A 20329-nucleotide genomic window follows, 5' to 3' on the forward strand; every position below is an offset into this window, starting at 1 on the left:
TACCCCCTTTCTTATGAAGCTCTGCATCTTAGCAATCAGAGGCAGACATTTCATATTTGAGAAATGCACACTGCATAAGAGCGTGCATCCTTAGCGAAGGTTACGCGACTAAGTTACCTGGGATGCAAAATGCTTATGCCTGAGGCATACACCCAAGGCTCTAATTGGGAAACACCTGTACAGTATAGAAAAGACAAACTTAACACATGCACTCAAACCGAAGATATTAGCAGTATGTAATATTCGAGAACCCGACTAAGCGAGATAACAGCCATGCGCCTATCCTATGCATCCAGTAAAAAAACCCACGCCATCCATGCTAGTATGTACAAATAATCAAACAATCACACACTAAATTCTCTCCCCGCCATGACCCTCACGAGCGTGAGCGGATCCGTCTGGCAACCGGCGTCGATCCCGCATTGATCTTGAGCAGACTCGTCTTCGTGCTACTGCTGCGGAGTGATGTCTTGCTGCTGCTGCTTGTCATGCTGGCAGTGGCACTGCTCCCCCTGGACGGGGTCTCGAGTGTCTTTCTGGGGGATTTGGGAATCAACTTCTTGCGTTGACCGAGGGGACTATCGTTGCCGGAAGATGCAGACGACGAGGTGGGAGAAGAGGTGGGAGCAGCAACAGCCGTGGTTTCGGCCCCGGACGCTCCGCGCACGCGCCGCGCCCGCGGCGTTGCAGTAGCGGGTGCAGTAGTCGCTGCGTCGGGGACCGTCTCACCACCAGTCTTCTGCCCCGTCTGCGACCGAGTCGTACGGCCACTGGCCGCCTTTCTTTTCACATCGGAGGGTTTGTCCGTGCTGCGCTGATGTGTTACCCCACGGCCCACACCAGCGACGTCATGTTTGTGACCGGTCGCATTGGCGTCTTCACCTTCAAACTCCACGAGTCGGTTGTTGTTCCAAGACACATGCTTCTTGGCCTTTGCACTTTCTCGGGCCACCGGAGCAGGACTGGCTTTGTCGTCACCGATCGGGGTGGTGTAGCTTTTGTGAATATGAAGAACATGAAGTGTTTGCTTCGGCATGGTGGAGCTGCCCTTATTAAACCGCGTGTTGCGTTTCGTGGCCAGAGCGAGCTCTTGGGCCTCGGTCCGCTGGAGGAACACAAATTCGTTGCCCTTGGCACGGCGGAGAGCGAAGGTGCTGCGCACTGCAGCCGCCACGGTGGAGGGCCGTACTGGAGGGGCACGCGAGCGAGTGCTACGACGCGGACTTCCGGCCTCCTGGTTCTCGTTCTCGAGCGACTTGGTCGGAGATACTTGCTGCGGTTTTTGCGGCGAGGGCGAGTTGGCGTCGAGGTCCTCCAACGCGCGCCGCGACGGCGGGGTCGGCATCTCAACCGGTGACGCTTCCTGCATCTTCTTGGCTTCATCCTCCTTTTCGACCAGCGGGGCCTTCTTTGCGACCATCTCTGCGGCCTGAGTAGCTTCGCTCTCAGCAGCAGCCTCGGTTTCAGCGGCGGCAGCAGCAGCAGCCTTGGCGTCACGCTTCGCCTGGGCCTTGGAGAGGAAGTTACTCAGTAGCTCGGCGTCTTCTCCGCCCAACGAGCTGCGCAAAGCCGACCGTACAATAGTCGATTCCTGCTCGACGGTGATATCAGGAACGATAGCAGGGGTCTCCGGATTCGAATCCAGCTTTGTCGCGCTCAGCAGAACCTCCTTGATCGTGGCCGCCGCATCACCATCATCACTGTCCTCCGCAGTATTTGTAGTAGGCGAATCAGTATGTGACCCTCCGACAACCGGACTAAACACAGTAAATGGCGAAGCATGACTGATCTCGTGTTCTTTTATGTTTGTCATGTCCCCGTCTAAACCGGGGGACGAACCGTCCGAATCGCCAGGTAGCGTGCGGGGGTAGGGCGCACCGGGCACCAATTTCGTAGGGGTCTCCGGGAGGTCAGCCGTCGCTAATTCGTCCGGCTCGCTGATAACAAGGTTCTCGTGCATCGACGTGGACGAGTCTCGCTCGTCGCCGGTACTCTCAATATTGTCATGTGGCTGAAGAAGACTGTCCGTCGCCATCGGTTCATCGGGAAGGTCCACAAACTCGCTGTAAACAAGTGGCAGCTTGCCTGATCATCGTTAATTCTTACGTGAAACATGACGTCTTCCACTCGCCAAGAGGGCAAAGTATATATAGCCCCCAAGCCCAAGGAAGAACAAAAAAAGAAGGTAACTCACGTCGTCGCCCTTTTGAATCAGACTCCCACTGTGTTTCCAAGAATGACCTGCCTCGTGAGTTTCCGCTGGCAAGGTCATCCGGGTCCAGCGCGAAGCATCTCCGCTTGACTCCGCGGACGAGGCCCGGATTTCTCGTGCTGTTGATCTCGAGCTGGAGCTCCTCGTCGATCGCGTGCCGCTCGCCCGCGGTGATCTGCTGCAGCGCTTTCATGCTGTTGAACGAGGAGCGGAAGCGCTTCCAGACTTTGCGCGACCGGCCGCGTGCGCGAAACGACGTGGATGGCTTGCGGTCCCAAACGTGCGGAGCTGATCGGGTGAGGGTTTTCGTCGGGGTGAATCCGAACTTGGTGTTCTGAGGAAGCTTAAGATGTGGGGGGCTATTCAAGGTCACATGTTAGACATCTGGTGGCGATGGGGTTCAACACAAGTGATGATGAGGTCCAAGGTAGAAGAAAGGAGGAGATGCAAGAAAGGGGCCAGGCCGGAGTGAGTGAGCCAGTGCTGGCCTGTCTTGGATCGACATTGCAACTCTCCAAGGGGCTGCTGATTTTGACACGGAGAAGATAAGAGTTCTCCACGTACCATAATGGTTGGAATGTGACGGACGGACAGATAAAGTCCTCCATCGTGATGGTCGGGACCGAGTTGGAATGTGCGGCGTGTTTTGACGTCAAGGCGCGGGTAGAAGGAGCGATACGCCGATGGATAACGGGGTAGAAGATATACCACTATGATGTCGATTAAAATGAGGCGTCCAAGTCGCGTCTGTTGTCGGGATGCGATAGCAATAAATAAATGGCGCGATAGTCTAAGAGCAGAGTTTCAGAGCAGAGCTGGGCTGGCGATGGAAATGGATAAGTTATTGGTTAGACCGGGCAGGGCGAGCCACCGGGCTGTTTTGGCGGTGATTGCGTTGCTGGGCCAACCACACCCCAGCTCATTCACTGGCTGCTCCCATAAAGCACTTCAACCTAGACTCTACAAACGCCGAGGTACTTTGTTCCTAGCCTAGCCCAGCACCTGTGTACAACTCTGAAGCCACAATATCGAGGTGAAGAATCCCGAATGCTATTCCATGATTGGCTAAATGCAAATCAAGCTCGTAAACGTAATCATCGCGGTTGCCCTCAAAAATTCCGCCCCCGCTCAGAACAAGAAGATCACCCAACACCCAGAACTCCAGTCTCCACGCTGTTCATTGGCTTCAATGCAAGACAACTTCGCAGATAGACCATCTCCTTCGTCTAAGCTCCTTCCTCCATATCTCTCTCATCAAACGGATCACCGAATTCCTCTGCGAACGCTATGCATCAGTACCACGTTCGAAACTGCAGACCCCATGGATCCCGAAGACAGGTCGGTCAGATGTATAGTAACGTACCCAAGCTAAAGTCTTGATCGATGACGAATTCCATTGCTCGTTGGTATTCCTCCTCCGCCCGCTTGTTCATCCACGACGCCACCGGGGCGGACTGCTGGGCGCCCTGGGGGAGAAGACCCTGGGCTGCCAACGGCGAGGCAATCGGTCCCCCGGGACCGTGAGACTTTCCGGAGCCCTCGAAGGCGCTGCTCTGAGTCTGCGAGCCGGGCGGGGACAGTTCGGAGCCGTCGAAATGAGGAATGTGGGTTGGGAGCTTGTTAGTCGGGGTGCGGGTGCCGGGGTTGGAGTCATCGGAGGCCATCGGGGAGGATTCTGGCGAAGAGGCCATCTGCGAATCGCCGTCTCGGTCTGCAGAGACAGTCAGCATGGAGCAGCGGAAGTTTGCTGGGTTGAATCTGGAAATGCTCGAGGTGGGAAGCGGGGCCAAGCCAGCAGCCGCTGGAGATGGGAACTGACCGAGGTTCATGGTGAGGGCTGTGGTGTGGCTGGCGGGCAGTTCGAATCGTAGTCTGCTGTACGCTCGGTAGAGATTCGAGAAAGCAAGGGAGTTTCTAAAAAGAACGCGAGTGGAGGGTGGTTGTCGGAGGTCGTCTCCGTAGTATGAGTATTAATGGTGGAGGACGATAGGTGCGGGTTCCAGGGACGGTTGGAGGATCTTAGTTAAGCAACCCTTCCTTTTCCACCTCAGCATTGCTGTTCTCCTCTCCCTCTTTGAGTCTGATCCTCTTTCCCCTCTTTCTAAACCAACACTACCCAGTCCCCCTCTACTTCTCAATTATATTCGTACGTCACTGTACAAACAGTAAAGCTCGTGTTAACCCACTCTAAACCCGCAAATTCCTATCCCCACCGCATCACTCCAGCAAATCATTGCTCTAAATCGCTTTCGATCCGCCCTCCACCGAACAACCATATACTGCCATGAGCGCAAAGTCCTCAACAGGCCCCGATGCATGGGCGGAAAATTGGGAAGAACAGGCTGATGTACGTCTAGACCTTATATTTGAAACTCTACTCCCACATTGCTGTCCCCATTGCAAGGACCCTCTCCTCCACTTTCACACCGCTGACATTTCAAAAAATTTTCCCCAGAAACTCGTGGCCGACACCCCACCCCCGCCGGCGGAGAAGAAAGTCTCCTCCAAGGTGACCAAAGCGCAGCGCAGAGCCCAACAGGCTGAGTTCAACCGCCAATTATGGGCGGAAGCGTAAGCCCTTCGCATATCCGAAAAACTCATAGTCTTATTGTCCTGACACGCTCTCTGTTTTTTTCCGCCATGTGCAGTGAATCTCCCCAGACTTTCCATTTCCTTGAAGCGCGCTCCGATGTGCCCCTACGGCAAGAATTCAAACCCGCAGTCACAGTACTCAGTCGGAACCCACAGATTGCGACGCGTGGTTCAAGGTTGAACGGAACCACGGCGGGAATGTCCCGTCTGGGCCTGAATGATGACGACTCGGAGGATGACGGCAGGGCTGCTCTGCCCTCTGCTGAGGAACGCCAAGCAATGGCGCTGCGCAATCTGGAGGACAGGCAGCGCAAATACGACGAGGTGCGAGAGCGCTTGTTCGGCAGTCCCTCCGCCCCCACGTCAGGGGCGTCGTCCCCCCGCAGTGCTACGCCCCCGAAACCGTACGAGGGACGCGGTAAAGGTAGAGGTCGCGGTAATGGACGGGACAACAGCTCCAACAGCAGCAAACGCGACTCCTCCACAGCGTCCGGGAAATCCGGGCAGTTGTATGACCCGGACTCTCCTCGAACGAATACCGGCTACAATTCTCGGAGAGAGAAGCAACCCGCAGGCCGGACCAATACCGACGGCACCCAGTCACCCCGGCAGCCAATCCGCAGCCCCCGGGGACCCGATAGCAGTGGTCGAGGTGGTTTCCGAGGTGGCTTCCGAGGCGGTCGAGGTGGTTAAAGTACGTGCACTATCTACGATACGACATTAATTCCTCCCGCCCGAATAGGGCATTACATATCCAAATTGTCAGCGGCGCGACGCCAGGTCCCAGCCACAAAGATATTTATTCGCTCGATTAGTCTTCGAAGAGATCCACCGCATACTACGGGAGCCCTCGCCCAGAATTTATCGCGTTGGCCAACTGCGATGTGTTGGGCCGGTTTTCTGGAGGTTTCAGCGCATCCTCAGCCTGAACGGGGTACGAATACTTACCCGCGTATCGCTCATAGCTATCCAGATAAAGTCCATCATCGCTCGTGGTCGCCGCAACGTTGGGATCGTTCTCGATCGCATCTACCCACGCACCCCATCTGCTACCAGCTTCCGGGTCTGGCCAGCCGCGATACGGCTTCAGCACCCGTCGGAGCCGGATGATCCAAGGAGCAACCTGTACGTCGACGAAGGAAAGTTTGTCGCCCAGAAAGAACGGCCCTTCGGTATGAGCCGCGCCAACCAGAGTGTTGAACGAGTCACGGAGTTCTTCTGCGTGCGAGATCTGTTTCTCCTGTTCCTGTTCTTGGAGAACGCGGTAGAACGTGGGCACAATGTGGCGATTTACCTGTCTTGGTTAGGTGGCACGTTCTCATTTTGGACTTGTGCACATACATAATCAGCCCACAGTCGACAATGCGCTCGCAATTTTGGGTCCCCTGGGGGCAGGAGCGGAGGGCCGGCGTTCAAGTCTTCCAACTAGAGGCGTGTCAGAAAGGACCGGCGAGGTCTGAAGCCGATCACTTACGTATTCGAGCAACACGGTGCTCTCATGCGAACTCCAGTCCCCGTGGCGCAAGGCAGGAACCAGGCCCCTAGGGTTGACTTCAAGCAGGGATTGGGGCTTCTTGTAAGGGTCAACTTCGATATACTGGTACGGAATGCCCTTAAACTGCAGAGCGACCCATACGCGTTGGACAAAGGGACTGCAGGAGATGGTCAACAATATGAGCCGGCAGGTAACAGCGAACCGTCTCACCAAAAGCAACTGCCAAACAACTTCAGATCGTTGTCTTCAGAGTGATCGGCAACAGTCTTGGCCGCGAGTCCGGTAGCTTCGGTGTGGTACGATTTCTGTGATTGGTTCTGGGTAGACATGGTTCGCGTCTGTAGGCGGCCAGCGTTAGAACGGAGATATGCTGATGGAGCGTGTGCAATTGCCGATTGAGTTTCGGCACGTCAGACTATTCCAGAAACAAGGACTCGTCTGCCAGAAAGATCGAAGGAACATAACGCAAGGATGGCAAACATGATAGAGAAGAAAGAAGAGAAGGGGAAGCGGGGAATTGCGTGCGGTGGTCAGGTTCAGCCCGCCGCACCAATGACGTAAACCCCCCCCCATCAACACCACCGCCCACCGACAGTAGTAGATCATAGAGACAAATAGAAAGGCATCTCGAAACTTACCGGGACCGCCTTCTTCCTCTCTTGCCTCGCCTCCTTCAAGAGAAACCGCTGCACACTATTCTTCTTCACGCGATCACTCTCTTCCAGCGTATGCCGATGCCCCCCAGTAACCCCATCATTCTTCCCATTCCCCCCGTTCCCATTCACCCTCTGGATAGTAAAGAACCGCTGCCCCTGCAATCCCGGATGACCCTCGGGCAACAGCGCATTCAGATCCGGCGTTAGCATCCCAAACGGATGATTATAATTGGAACCGGAGACCCCGTCCATCCGCTCAGCGGCACTATTGCTGCCAGTAGCAGCAGCAGAACCACCACCCCCCACCCCCGCCAACAAACCCTGCCCTTCCTCCCCGTCCTCCCCCTCAACTGACCAAGGAAAATATTCCGTGATCTTAATCTTGACATCGCACAGATCCCGCTCGCGGGCCGTGCGCTTCCGCTTCTTCTTGTTGGGGTCGGTGGACTTGGGCGTGCCCGGCGGGCGGCCTTTGAGCCGGCAGTCCCAGTAGTGCGAGACGAGGGGCTTGCGCTTGTAGTGCTGCGTCGAGCGATGGGAGTAGACGTTGTCGATGTGCGGGAAGTAAGTTAGGAATCTGCCCACCGTTCTTGGGGATTTAGTATCTAGAATTGGGGGGCGCGTGGGCTCTCTTTGGCAGATGCGCCGGGAGGGGGACATAAAGAGGGAAACGCACTGTTCCTCACTAAGAACGATCATTTCATCGATGTTGAAGAGGCGCGTGCGCCAGAGGTCGAGGTCGGGAGGGTTGAGGATGGTGCGGATGTTGAGGGGCTGGCATTGCGTGTGGAGTTGGGATTGTGGTTGGGGGAGCTGAGTGGAGGTGGAGGTGGAGGGTCCGGGGGAGATGGGTAAATCGCCTGCTGGAACGAAGGGCTGGAGATACTTGGTTTGCTGGTGGTGGTTTTGATGGAAGTTTGGGTTGGGAGAGGGGGATTGGCGGTGTTGTTGATGCGGTGGTTGTGATGCAGCTAGAGTGGATGCGTCTGCAGCGACAGAGGGAAGGGAGGGTGCTAGGTAGGTTGAATGTGAAGCGGAGTGATGTAGATCACCGGACGAGATGCCGAGGGGATTGCCCATAATGATAAAGCAGCCAGCTCATATGTTATACTGTACGGAGTATAGATAGTGGATTCGATCTAGATGGAAGGCCAGGCGAAGAACGCTGCTTTAGTCGGGGCGGGGAGGAAAAGAGGCTGGGGTTTGAAGCGGCGGGCGGTGAGTGGAGCTCTCCCCCCGCTTCTTTATTGGTGTCGATCCCGCCTTCTGTCTGACGAATGGGGAAAAGCTTGAAGCTTCCCGCCGTCACTTTCATCAACTCCGTATCTAGATCGAACTTGAGAAAAAAGGAACAAATTTCACCGAGTCACAGGACGACTCAACCGCAGCGCCGCAAAAAGCTCCACCGGTGCCTCCTCCCCCCTCGCAAAGCTATACAATCTCGACTGTCGCACCACCAACTGCCGACCCTCCATACATCCATAGATAATCCGGGCATTCCGGGGCCCGACTGCAGAGATCAGCAGAGTAGGGAACGTCTCCTCCTCTGGGAAAAGATACGGGTAGGATAATTTCAGATCTTGCACGTCATACTCATCGGCGTCCATCAGCAGTTCCTGCTCTGCCTCGGTATCGACCTTCAGCTGGAACGCACGGCTGCGCATCGCCGACACTAGCGCCACCAGCTCCCCGTGAAGCAGCGCATTCTCGCGGCCTTCCTTGGGCTGATAGGCGAGAAGGGTGAGGTGCGGAAAGACCTGGTCTTTATATTTGTCGGGCTCGACATAACACTTGACCGTCCAGCGGGTGCGGTCTGCGTAGTAGCCTACGTCGTAGAGATCGAGGAAGAATGGGCTCGGTAGGCTGAGGTACCGCACAGGAAAAAAGTCTGTCAGTATTTTACTTTTTGCATTTCTTTTTCTTTTCACTTTTTCTTTTTTATCATCCTTACCACCATAACCCTCTGAGTGAGAGCTACTTACGATATTTCGTGTAGACCTAATTGAGCGAGCATAGGGATGCCTCGCGCGAAGTCGTAGATAAAGTCACAACATATGAGCGTGTGATCTTCGATATCGATCTCCTCCGGTGGCTTCGGCAGATCTGGGAATGGGCGGGAGAAGGGCATGGACTGGGTGCGGACCTGTCTGATGGTGTCGACCTGAGGTTGGAAACTGACTTCGGGGTGATGAGGGCTCGAGGTTGACCACGAAGAATCCAGCAGGCGCTCAAAATCGTACTGGGGGACATGATGGATGTCACTGTCTCCTTGGAGGTTCACATGCCCGTCTCCTGGAATTGCGGCCTAAACGTCGAGGAGCCGTTTGAGGAGCTGGTCCAGCTGAATTCTTGTACGTTGGTTGCGTACGCAGGATCGGCGGACAGAGGAAGCAGATGAGGTCATTGTGAAGGACTTAGGGGCTTACTGATTGAGCTCGAGGTATGAGGCTATCAGGAAATTAGAAGAGTCGAAGTAGGCAAGCTCTTCCTGGATTGCAGAGAGAAACGGGTGGAAGAGGGGGACAGAGAAAAAGAAAAACTAAAACATGTGAAAATGATTTTGCTTGACATTCACATGGACGGACTTACTGTACCGCCTAGCTAGTGGTGACATGGCGATCATGTACCTTGAATCAGATGAGCTCTACCATGGTTTGGAAGTGAGATGAATTTGCTTTCTGTAGGGTGAATGACTACAGTACATTCACTGAAGGGAGCTGAAGCATGCTTAAGGAGTCTGAACATGACACTGACTATCCAGTATGGCAGGATGGGTCCTCAAAATATAGGTGAAGCTCTACTCTGAGTCCGCTTGGCTTTATATAGTGCTCCAATTTTGCCATATTAACTACAGACAGAAATCCTAGACGCTTAATACAGCTCAGCTGTCCTCGGGTGCTTCCTGATGACTTATAAAGGTATTGGGATGAGCAGAGAGCAAGGTTAATAAAGATGACAAGCTGTTTAGGTACTTTACAGAGCGCTTAGGATGATTGCTTATGCAAATTGGTGGTCAATGTCTTGTCATGTTGTATGAAACCAGGTATCTAGTAAAGACCCACTTTAGTAAACAAAAAAGGTGTTTACTCAGAAAACCCCATCCACTTACACGTCATTGCTTCTCAAACACTGCTTTTGCTTCATCGTGTCATTCTAAGTCTTCTCAAACCACCAATCATATCGCTCTCCGCGCCTGACGTGCCGACTCAAGCAATCTCTACTTCGGGGGGCGGAGGCCGCGAGCCCAATAAGCGCGTCAATGGAGGCAAGGAAAACAAGATCCCCGGGTCTAAGCGGGCCAGGAAAAACCAAGTAAGTTCGAAAGAATCCCCCTTTGTTCATATCACGTTGTGACGGCATTAGCACTGCACAAAGTGCGGGTGCTTCGGGCATTCGCGCGCCTTCTGCCAACGACAGGTTCCACCGGGAACAGCCCGGTTCAAGCGCCCGTCAAGGAAGCCTAACAACGCATCGGACCGCCGCCATGCGCGGCGAGCGGCCGGGTATATAACACGGTTGCTGAACAGAACTTTTGGGCCGATGAGAGACAATTGGGCCGAGGAGATGGAGGAGGAAGATGACAAGCGGGAGGAAATGGCGGGGAACGGAGAAGATAGGCAGGAGGGGGAGGAGGGGGAAGAGGGAGGGAAGGAGGAGGAGGAGGAGGAGGAGGAGGAGGGAGAGATGAAAAATGATAAGTAGAGGTGAGGGGAGGGGTGAGCCTAGATCTCAATGACATGTCTCTTTACAAGCCAGGCCTCCCCACTAGACAGGCGAGCCTCTCTCCCACCTCATTGTGGTGTCGGAGTCTAGCACCCAGTATATCAAAGTACTGGTGAAACCAAGACGAGTCCAACCTCTTAGCGTACTTCTTTTGTCATAAGGTCCCTTATTCAATACTCAAGTGTTGAGCCCAGGTTCTCCTTGCTTTGGTTCTGGAAGGGGTTTCGCCTAAAGTATCTAGTCCATATTTCTAGATCGCCTGTTCATATAACCTTGATCTTGTAAGCTCTGGCTAGTAACAGGATATATTTATCCTTTCTAAGTACTAGGAGATGAAAGGTATAATGCAGAAAAGATTCAACTTTAGAAGCTTTGGTAACGAGTAACACAGATATGAGTTATGTGATAAAATTCTTGATATATCAGTTGCGTACTTTCTTACTCCCATCCTGAAAAGTGCTTTCTTCCTCATATAGTGAAGGAACTGCATGGCTTCGGTCTGATCTTTTGACTTGCTCACCGTCAGAATCAATTGTATTGATACTCTTTACGATTACGCTGTTCTGAGCAAGTTGGATTGAATGCAATTCAGTTCAAACTCCATTACCCCAAATGAGTTGCTTGTACATCCTCATGGCTCTCTGGACTGATTTAGCATTATCATATCCATGATACGATATCTTCGGCAAGCATGTGTATAGTCTTCGCACATTGAACCAAACGTGCCGTAGTCAATTTTCTGGCTGTGGTGAAGGCCCATCAGGCCCCCAGTCTTCATATGGTCATAAGCCTTGTGAGTATGACCTCTTTGATACTTGATCGAGAATTTCCTCGGTGAATACAAAGGCTCTCTTCTCCGGTTAAACCTCTTTTCACCAAAACGCCCAAATCTAGCTGGCGCAGTTACATCTATAGACCTCTAATCAGCTGTAACAAGTCAATTGAACCAATCCAATAGAAACTGATAGTCAGGCTACTTAGCCTTGAAGCCATCAGAGCTTGTGTCTGAGTAGACCTTAGTGCTGCCAAAGTGGGGCTTCTCTGGGTTGCTAGGCTATCGAGGTACTGTTTACTTTACTTCCTTGATCGAACGAGTCCGTTGTTGAGGTAAACCCCTCCCGCTGCTGCGCAGAGTCTCTAGCAGCAAGGCCTAAGGACACTAGATTATTGATGAGGGTCTCAAGCTACTAGAGCAACGTTAGTGGATACGGCCGACTCGTAAGAGGCGCTGTTGCCTAAGATATAATCACTCATCTCTGTACTGAAGCTTTAAAGCGTCAAACCTACTGCTTTCAGATATGTTTGTTAGTTCCAGCACTTATTATGTTATATCGAAAGTTTCTATTTCTCAGCGTCTGCGAGTGCCTACGAGATTGAGAAAAAAGATCAGTGGATTCGGAACCTTGGAGTCAGGGCAGGCAAGCCGAAGGATTTATTCAAGCCGGCGCGGCAAGCAGACTTCCATCTAATTCGGTCCGACACATTAGTCACGACCTCAGCTGACAGCGTGGTGGCGGTGGGCAGTGAGACCAAGCATCAAAGGAAAGATGTATACCAATCATAACCATGAGCTTTCTTCGTAAACAAACTTAAATCGTAAAAAATACATATACATCATGAATCACAAACGCCTAGTGCCAGGGCTTGGGTATGCAGAAATCTATGTGCAGTAACCATAATCCAGGAAAGCACAGTTAACCAGAGCCAGCGCGTCTAGTGCTGACATTGAGCTTCTCAAGCCGAGAATGTAAGCCTATGGCTCCTCCACCGGCAGCTTTGCATTTGCAGCATTTTGCTCCTCGGCAATCACATCAGCGGGGATCTGGTCGGGCGTCGTGTTGACTAGCATGATCATGGGTATTAATGCAGCGCCGAGAAGACCGAATGTCACGCAGCTGGGAAAAATCAGTTATCACCTGAGCCACTGAAAAAAAGATGGACTATAGGATTGAAGAAAAGGAGTTATACATACAAGCCAACAAGCGGACTACTCGACGTCTGAGTGTTCATGCCATAAGCGATGGCTTGGCCAATAGCCTCGATACACCGGAATGCTGCGCCGTTGCGGACGTTTTCTAAAAACTTGTTAGTAAACATGACCTAATTCTGAAAGGGTGTAAAGAGATGAGGTCACCTTGGGCATCCGTTGCAAAGGATGAGAGCAACCAGTACATATACGACTGGGACAGGGGCCCCGTCGTCTGCACGAAGAAGTAGGGCAGGAAGGCCGTGGCGTACAGGCCATCGTTCCAATCGATGTTACCGGGGTCGTGACGGTCAAATTTCACCTGCATAATGATGGACCAGATGTACACGCCAATGTTGAGGATGACAACGGTGTAGAGACCGATCTGGGCGCGGCGGCGCTGGCTCATGCCCTTCATGTCGAGGATAAATCCGAGACCAAAGCAGCCAATACTAGATGATGGTTAGGGCTTGGATGGTGTGACGAGATTGTAAAGGTATGAAAGACCTACATGCAGAAGAAAGGCGAAATCAGGGAGGAGAGGGCGCGGGCGCGAACGGAAAAGTAGTCGGCCAGATAGGTACTCCAAGATCCTCTATTATCACGGTCAGGCTCCGGTCGGTTGGCTCAATTGGAGTGGTTAAGATTGTTGCTTACGAGTAAAAGAACGACCACAAAGCCCAGAGGGCGGAAAGCATGATAAGCTTGGAGGTGATGGTCTTAGCAATGCGTCGAAGCTCCATGCGACTGGAGAGCGTCTCTGCTGTCACAATTCTAGTGCCATCGGAGCGGACAACGTGTTCGAAGGGAATGATCAATAGAGCGAATGGTAGGCTTCGAGCTTGTGTTAGCTGCATATTTGCAGGTAGATTAGAGTGGCCGAGAACTCACGCAATGCACTCAATGATCACAAATGCAATGAAAGTGTCAGGGGTCACTCCACCATCCGCTCCATCCTTACTATTCTTCGCCAAGCTGTGCAGACAACCTACAGTCAGAACTCAATCACCAGTAGATTTGAAAACTGGGTAAGAACTCACTTGATCGCCCCTCCGACCAACTGTCCCAAGTTCCGCGACACAATCCACAACGCTAGATACTTTCCCCGGGCACCAGACGGCGCTAGAGTCATGATGGCGCCAGCCTCAGCGACATACCAGCAAGCAGTGCCGATGCCGCCGATAGCACCACTTAGGATGAGGTACCATTGGTTTCCAAACTTGCTATTGCAGTAGTATGCTGAGCCCTGAATTGGAAATGACAAGGAACCGATGACAAGGGCCCATTTGACGCCGATTTTGTTCACAATGGGACCGCCCAGGAAGCAGACTGCGAGGTTGCGGATTCTTGCGTTAGCGTACTCGACATTTCTTGATGGGGAGAAAGTGTATCTTGAGAGGAACATACCGACTGCAAGCATGGCATATCTGATTGCGTTGGAGATGTTAGACACCTGGGGACTTGCAAGACCACCACCACCCAGGCCTGAGAGGGATTAGCGGCGCATTCTATAACACATCAGAATGTTATTGGGGATAGCTCTAACCAGTGATTGCGTCCGACATAGCAGGTCCACAGAACGCTTGCACACTTAGAAGAATCATCTGCGTCAGACTGTGGCACCAGACTCGCTTCCACCATGGGAGAAGGGGCTCGCTGGTCCCTGCCACGGCAGTAGAAGGAGGATCCTCATGGGTATCTGGAATCACGGCTTTTGAGTCGGTCATTGTGATCGGGTAACTTTACGACTCCTACTGCCTGTATAGTATCGCTCGAGGGAAAGGAGAATTTGAAGGAAAGGAGGCAGAAACCCGAGGCATGGGGAGCAATTTAAGGTCCTGTTGGTAGGACATCTCGGCTATACGAGATAGCATATTCGCCGCCTACCGTGTCGTTGGACCCGACAAAAGATTAGGCTTATCGTGGGAACCTCTCGCCGGCGAGATAGCGACAGTGGGTCGCCTTCCCCGTGGGGTGAGTCTTGAGCATGGGAAGGTCCACGCGCAGAAGAAGAGTCTAGCAGTCTAGCAGTCTAGCTCCCTGCTTGGCTCCTCGATAGCGATTGGTGGCTTTATCGTGATAAGTTGGAGCAGTTGGAGGTTCTTGGCAAGACTTATCGCTTATCGTGCCTCATGACTGATAAAAGAGCGGGGATTCCCCCCATCGGGCCGGCCAGAGGGGGTCGGAAGGTCCACGCGATGGCATCAAGAGAGATAAAGTGATTATGATATGCTGCACATGCAATAGTTTGATGTAGGAACCGAAGGTTTTGTTGATGTAATTAACTTTATGTCAACCTTGATTGTCGGGTTGGGTCACGAATCGTATCTCAGTACCTGAGGCTGCCGTTGCCTTGTTGCCTGGCTTGGGAGGCACCCCGGTAACACTGTATGGGCCTCGAGATATGACTCTTCATCGAAGAACGATTAAGACCAGAGAATCTACCAGGAGCTGTCCAACGCTCGCCGATAGGGTCTTCGGCTTTGGCCACTGGGGTGAAGAGCTCAGTGATCTGAAGGTGGCTCAAATCCGAGGACAATGAGACCGATTCATCTGTGACGGTGGCATTTTATATCAAGGTCCGCGTCTGTGTTACAGTCTTACAACATTTGACCTTACGCGACGAGATCAGTGCTACGACATGCACCTACACTATACCTGCGGATGACACGAGAACACGGGTTCAGGTCCGGCAATGGCTCCAAAAGATCGTCCTGGAGACGGCAGCTTTGCGAGGTAAATGTAGTGCCCTGAGACTCTTTGAATCCAGACTCCTTGATTACCCCCAAGAGCTATGAGCTTGGAGATGACAATGGATGTATGTCGATCTCCTGCCAGTATGTCTTCGTTTCCTACCCACGTGGTTGCCAGCCAGTGCTGTTCATGGCCCTGGCGATGTCTTTGTAGGCTGGAAAAAATAATTCAACCAAGCGGGAGTTGAACTGATAGCTGTTGCTCTGGTAGCTTAAAAGCGTACCGCCATTTGTCTCGATGATTGTGGCTCGATATGCCGCCCTCAACGGTGGTCTGTTTCTTAGGTTACCTCCCCTCGCCTCTTCAATAAGGCACAATTACACATTATACCATTGGATACACTCTTTACTGGGATGTTACATGGAGGACGGGCGTTCATCAGGAGGTTTCTATCTGTCTTCATTAATCCGGTTTACCTAGCCTTTCTTGAGGTAGTTAGCAAGATGTGCTATTGATATTAGTCGGCCGTTAGACCAACTCACAATCAACTGTGTTCTATTGCTAAAGTTGTGTTTGCAGAAGGCTAGTAAGATGTACAGAGCTGTAGCGTAATATGGCCTTCCACAAGTCTTGTTACCATCACGGTGCCATGAGCTCCTTGGACCCTGGATTTACTATGAGAGGGAGTTCGTGGGCGACGAGGAGACTATTCCGTCACTGGAAGAGATACAGAGTTCCTCCATCTCGGTCCGAAGTGTCTGAATAAGGCTACCGCAAACTCAGCAGCATCTGTTCAGGATTCTCAACCAGCTCCCGCACTCTGTTAGCCATACGCGCCATAGTCGCGCCATCCACCACTCGATGATCGGCACTCCAGCTGAAATTAACGAGTTCGCCTTTCGTGACCTGGCCAGCGTCGTCGAAGACAGGCAGAGTTCTGACTTTTCCAATGCCCATAATCGCCACTTCAGTCGGGACTAGCACTGGTGCAACATAAGTGCCTCCGATATTTCCGATGTTAGAGACGGTGATAGTACCGCCGTTGAGATCCGCCGGCGTGATCTTACCCTCCCTGCCCAAGGCACTAAGTCGAGTTATCTCCGATGCAACATCTAGGATAGAGCGATTGGCAACATCTTTGATGTTGGGTACAATCAGCCCTTGAGGAGTGTCCATTGCAATTCCGATATTATGCTTTGAGCGCATGATAAGCTGTGGCTTATCTGGGTTGGTTGCGTCAACCCTTGCGTTGAGTAGGGGATACTCGTTGAGAGCAAGAGACACAGCCTTCACAACAAATGACAGAAAGGTGACTTTCCGTGGGTCCTTTGTCTCGGCGGCGAGTTTCCTTCGCATGGAGTTGACAGCATTTATGTTGAGCTCATCGGCGAACAGTAGATGAGGGATTGTGAGAGAACGGGTCATTGTCTTGAACATCTGCGACTGGATGGGCGTTAATTTGACTGCCGTCTCGGCTTGTGGCTCCTCAACCGCTGCAGGCTTTGTAGAGACTCCGGAGTCTCGCCTCATAGCAAACCGCTGTACATCCTCCTTCATAACCCGGCCATTCTTGCCGGTACCTTGTACATCTTCAATGTTGACATTCAGTGTCTTCAGCAGCCCTCGGACTGCGGGTGTGGCGAGCGTGGCATAGTGTGATTTTGATGTGCTATTATCGACTGGCGATTGTGTGGGCTGAGGAGCTTGCTTAGGTTGTGGTTGCGTGGGTTGTGAGATTATTGGCTCCGGAGCTATTGTGATAGGTTCGGAGATGGGTTTAGGCGGGGGAGTCTCATCGGGGTATTTCCCATCTTCGACCTCGATATCGCAAAGAGCCTGCGCAGGATTACTTAGTACACAGATTTATAAGCGTCCATCTGTAGCATACCTTGCCTGTGGGGACGGTGTCGTCGGCCTGGAAATGGAGCTTCTTGACCACTCCTTCGTATCTCGACGTGATCTACAGAATTTAGAACGGGATCAATATGACGGTCACGAATTCCATCAACTCACATCATCAACTGCCTTATCAGATTGGTATTGACAGAGTGGCTTCCATTCCTCGATACGCGCCCCTTCCTCGACGTACCATTGGATGATCTGGACCTCCGTTATCCCTGCGGAGACGTTGGTAAACAATCGATTCGAGCTGCGTTGCACACCCACGTCTCAAAGAATTCAAGTGGGAAATAGGGGGAGCATACCCTCGCCGACGTCCTTCAATACTTGGGACTTCACTCCCCACAAGGGCGCAGCTTTTTGAAATTGCCGGCGAGGAATGGTAAGTGTTTTGGTCGGAAGGGCCCTCGCCCGTTGACCAGAGCGAAGAGCCCAGGAAAAGCTTCCACTGCACCGTAGAACGTTCATGATAATGATCTGAAGTCAGTCCTCACACTGAAAAAAAGAAGATGGTTCACAAAGAGAGAAACCCAGGCAGCTTCCCCGCCGCATGATGGGTGTTGGGGGAGTAAGTAAACGCGGAGACTCCGCCGACGATAACCGACGCTCGGCGTCATTGCACGTGACCCTTCTCCGCATCTCCGCATCATCTCCGGGCCGTGCGTTTTTCCGCTGGAGTATGCATAATTGAGGGAGTGATCGAGATAGACCAACCGGTAAAATGCCATTGAAGAATTACTATCTCGTAGAAAAGACTTATACCTGATCTTATAGGAGAATCGGTCCGGTACATCACATACGTGTGCGTTAGTTAGTGACATTGTCATATTCCATCCGCCGGATCGTCTCTACTCACTTCCTTCCCTCATTAACTCTCCAGCCGATTAACCTGCCCAGCTTCATGCCAATAACATCGCCTAGCCTAACCGACACGTAACGAATGTTCACCCTGAATCTACTCCTTTGAAACGACGGGACACCTTCAAAGTCATTCATAATCATTTGAACCTCGTCATCCAAGACGAGTGCGAGTCCCTAGACCCATGTTTCCCCACTACGGTCCGTGCTTTATATATCAGTGGAGCACGATTGCGAACCAGACTTCCGCAATTCTTTGTCGATCATTATCATGCCAACACCTCACTTGTAAAAGATCTGATATCCCAGGGGTGACCAAACATCAATCGAATGTTTGATAATGGACTGCTGACCCTTGGCATGCCTGAAATTTCCGGGTGCGGTGGATCGAATCCTGCCTTCCATTGGCGCCGAGCCCATAATTTGTTGCTGGAGTTCAGCTGGGGATCTCCTTCAGCGCTAGCCACTGCCAATGATAAGCTGCGCCCCAATTGTTATTCTGAAAGGCTGATGCCTACCAACAGATTATTTCTTTGACTCGCGCGCAGCTTCAGCCCTATCCGAAAGTTTCTTGACCTAGGTCCTAGTTGCAGAAAAATTTTCCCTTTGTGTCCTAGGTCTTTCGTCTCATCTACATCGATTGAGAATAGCCTATCCTTCATCCCGAGCGAATTCGCATGCACGAGTGAGTGAACACTACAAGATGGTTGCCGAACATCTCACCATCCGCAATGTCACATCAACACCAATCCGGCTTAAGCGCATCGAGCGGTTCCGCGCGCCGGAGCGGTCGTTCGAAGGGGTGCAAACCTTCGCTAGGAACTTCACCCGCGTGCTCACCAACGTGACTCGCGCCACCACACCCGTCGCCGCCATCCACGACGACACCACGCCATTCACTCACAATGAAGCCGACTTCGAGATCGCGCCCTTCCAGACCGTCCACACCGAGATCCGCGCCTTCCTGGACTCGAAGAAGGAACGCCTGCGCTGGATCTTCGAGGTTGAGGGCGAGGAGCACCAGCTCCAGACCCCGGTGCCGACCACCGAGTCAGCCACCATGAAGGCGATGAGCGATGACCCCAAGTTCCGGCTCACGGGCGTCTTCATCACCCCGGAGTCGCACTTGACCATCTTCTCGTCCGCCCACCTCGAAGCCTGGATGCGGGAGCTCGACGGCGACGTGCTGCTCTCCTCGCTCTCCATCCCGGGCACGCATAACTCGCCGACCTGCCATGTCGCGGCGCCCTCGGTGCGGTGCCAAGCGGTCAGTCCGCGCGAGCAGCTGCGCAACGGGGTGCGGTTCTTCGACATCCGCGTCCAGCCGCAGTACCCGGACGACGCGGACCGCGACGAGCTGATCCTCGTGCACAGCGTGTTCCCCATCTCCCTTACTGGTAGCAAGTACTTCCGGGACCTGATGCGCGAGGTTGAGGAGTTCCTGTCGGAAAACCCGTCAGAGGCGGTGATCATCTCCTTGAAGCGCGAGGGGCCCGGAAACCACACCGACGAACAGCTCAGCCGCATCCTCAGCGACCACTACACCTCCGCAGAGGGCAGCCGGTGGTACACGGAGCCCAAGATCCCGACCCTAGGCGAGGTCCGCGGCAAGGTCGTGCTGCTACGCCGCTTCAACATCCAGGACAGCCTCAAGGAGCTCCACGACGGCCACGGCTGGGGCATCGACGCCAGCGGCTGGGCCGACAACTGCGCCGACGCCACCTGCCCCAGCGGCCAGCTCTGCATCCAGGACTTCTACGAGGTCCTCCTCACGCAGAACATCGATCAGAAGATCCAGTACGTCCGCGACCAGTGCCAGCGCGCCGGCGGCACGGTGTATCCGTTCGGCGTGCTGCCGGATTCGTCCGCCACCCGCGACCATCCCTTCTATATCAATTTCCTCAGCGCCAGTAATTTCTGGAAGGTCGGCACGTGGCCGGAGAAGATTGCTGCCAAGGTGAATCCGGCTACGGTCGATTATCTGTGCAGACGGCATGGCAGCGGGGAGGATGGGGATTGGTCCACGGGCATCCTGGTCACAGACTGGGTGGGCTTGGATGGGGACTGGGATCTGGTGCGGTGTATTGTAGGGATGAATGCCCGGGTGAGGGAGAGGCGGCTGGCGCAGGTGGACGATTGGTAGGATGGGCGGGGACCTCCCTGAAGTAGCATGATTATTACACCCATCTGATAGTGGATGTTTGAATAGATACCATTTACTCCTATTTCGAAAG

General features: G+C 53.0%; 8 protein-coding genes across 8 annotated transcripts; 2 read left to right on the top strand and 6 right to left on the bottom strand.

The window, feature by feature from the left end:
- Positions 1-245: 245 nt before the first annotated feature.
- On the bottom strand, positions 246-2886 carry ASPACDRAFT_82291 (uncharacterized protein). Its single transcript, XM_020206067.1, has 2 exons — positions 2195-2886; positions 246-2085 (listed from the first exon to the last, which is right to left on the bottom strand). The coding sequence occupies exons 1-2, from the start codon at positions 2403-2405 to the stop codon at positions 377-379; spliced, it is 1920 nt and encodes a 639-aa protein (XP_020051183.1). The 5' UTR covers positions 2406-2886; the 3' UTR covers positions 246-376.
- A 363-nt stretch (positions 2887-3249) lies between these two features.
- ASPACDRAFT_82292 (uncharacterized protein) lies at positions 3250-4049 on the bottom strand. The gene is made up of 3 exons (XM_020206068.1): positions 4032-4049; positions 3576-3923; positions 3250-3488 (listed from the first exon to the last, which is right to left on the bottom strand). Exons 1-3 carry the CDS (start codon positions 4039-4041, stop codon positions 3439-3441), a joined length of 408 nt encoding a protein of 135 aa, XP_020051184.1. The 5' UTR covers positions 4042-4049; the 3' UTR covers positions 3250-3438.
- Positions 4050-4496: 447 nt separating this feature from the next.
- Positions 4497-5497, top strand: ASPACDRAFT_48293 (uncharacterized protein; the record flags this gene model as incomplete). The annotated part of the gene is made up of 3 exons (XM_020202101.1): positions 4497-4559; positions 4668-4783; positions 4861-5497. 3 exons carry the CDS (start codon positions 4497-4499, stop codon positions 5495-5497), a joined length of 816 nt encoding a protein of 271 aa, XP_020051185.1.
- Positions 5498-5642: 145 nt separating this feature from the next.
- ASPACDRAFT_55484 (glutathione S-transferase family protein) lies at positions 5643-8035 on the bottom strand (the record flags this gene model as incomplete). Its single annotated transcript, XM_020203004.1, has 8 exons — positions 5643-5704; positions 5753-6098; positions 6146-6229; positions 6279-6456; positions 6510-6604; positions 6938-7129; positions 7307-7532; positions 7632-8035. 8 exons carry the CDS (start codon positions 8033-8035, stop codon positions 5643-5645), a joined length of 1587 nt encoding a protein of 528 aa, XP_020051186.1.
- A 278-nt stretch (positions 8036-8313) lies between these two features.
- Positions 8314-9402, bottom strand: ASPACDRAFT_1860536 (uncharacterized protein; the record flags this gene model as incomplete). Its single annotated transcript, XM_020197747.1, has 3 exons — positions 9324-9402; positions 8938-9260; positions 8314-8818 (listed from the first exon to the last, which is right to left on the bottom strand). The coding sequence occupies exons 1-3, from the start codon at positions 9357-9359 to the stop codon at positions 8314-8316; spliced, it is 864 nt and encodes a 287-aa protein (XP_020051187.1). The 5' UTR covers positions 9360-9402.
- Positions 9403-12309: 2907 nt separating this feature from the next.
- Positions 12310-14487, bottom strand: ASPACDRAFT_1877048 (uncharacterized protein). The gene is made up of 9 exons (XM_020198091.1): positions 14191-14487; positions 14052-14129; positions 13685-13973; positions 13536-13619; positions 13302-13478; positions 13156-13239; positions 12813-13096; positions 12651-12753; positions 12310-12573 (listed from the first exon to the last, which is right to left on the bottom strand). Exons 1-9 carry the CDS (start codon positions 14369-14371, stop codon positions 12432-12434), a joined length of 1422 nt encoding a protein of 473 aa, XP_020051188.1. The 5' UTR covers positions 14372-14487; the 3' UTR covers positions 12310-12431.
- Positions 14488-15774: 1287 nt separating this feature from the next.
- Positions 15775-17806, bottom strand: ASPACDRAFT_127728 (putative 2-oxo acid dehydrogenases acyltransferase). The gene is made up of 4 exons (XM_020197053.1): positions 17543-17806; positions 17352-17455; positions 17227-17298; positions 15775-17174 (listed from the first exon to the last, which is right to left on the bottom strand). Exons 1-4 carry the CDS (start codon positions 17703-17705, stop codon positions 16107-16109), a joined length of 1407 nt encoding a protein of 468 aa, XP_020051189.1. The 5' UTR covers positions 17706-17806; the 3' UTR covers positions 15775-16106.
- Positions 17807-18784: 978 nt separating this feature from the next.
- ASPACDRAFT_82325 (phosphatidylinositol-specific phospholipase C) lies at positions 18785-20299 on the top strand. The gene has a single exon (XM_020206069.1). It carries the CDS (start codon positions 18799-18801, stop codon positions 20236-20238), a length of 1440 nt encoding a protein of 479 aa, XP_020051190.1. The 5' UTR covers positions 18785-18798; the 3' UTR covers positions 20239-20299.
- The last annotated feature ends 30 nt before the right edge of the window (positions 20300-20329 follow it).

This window comes from Aspergillus aculeatus (genome assembly GCF_001890905.1).
Source record: "Aspergillus aculeatus ATCC 16872 unplaced genomic scaffold ASPACscaffold_23, whole genome shotgun sequence".
In the NCBI taxonomy this organism is placed as follows: Eukaryota; Fungi; Ascomycota; class Eurotiomycetes; order Eurotiales; family Aspergillaceae; genus Aspergillus; species Aspergillus aculeatus.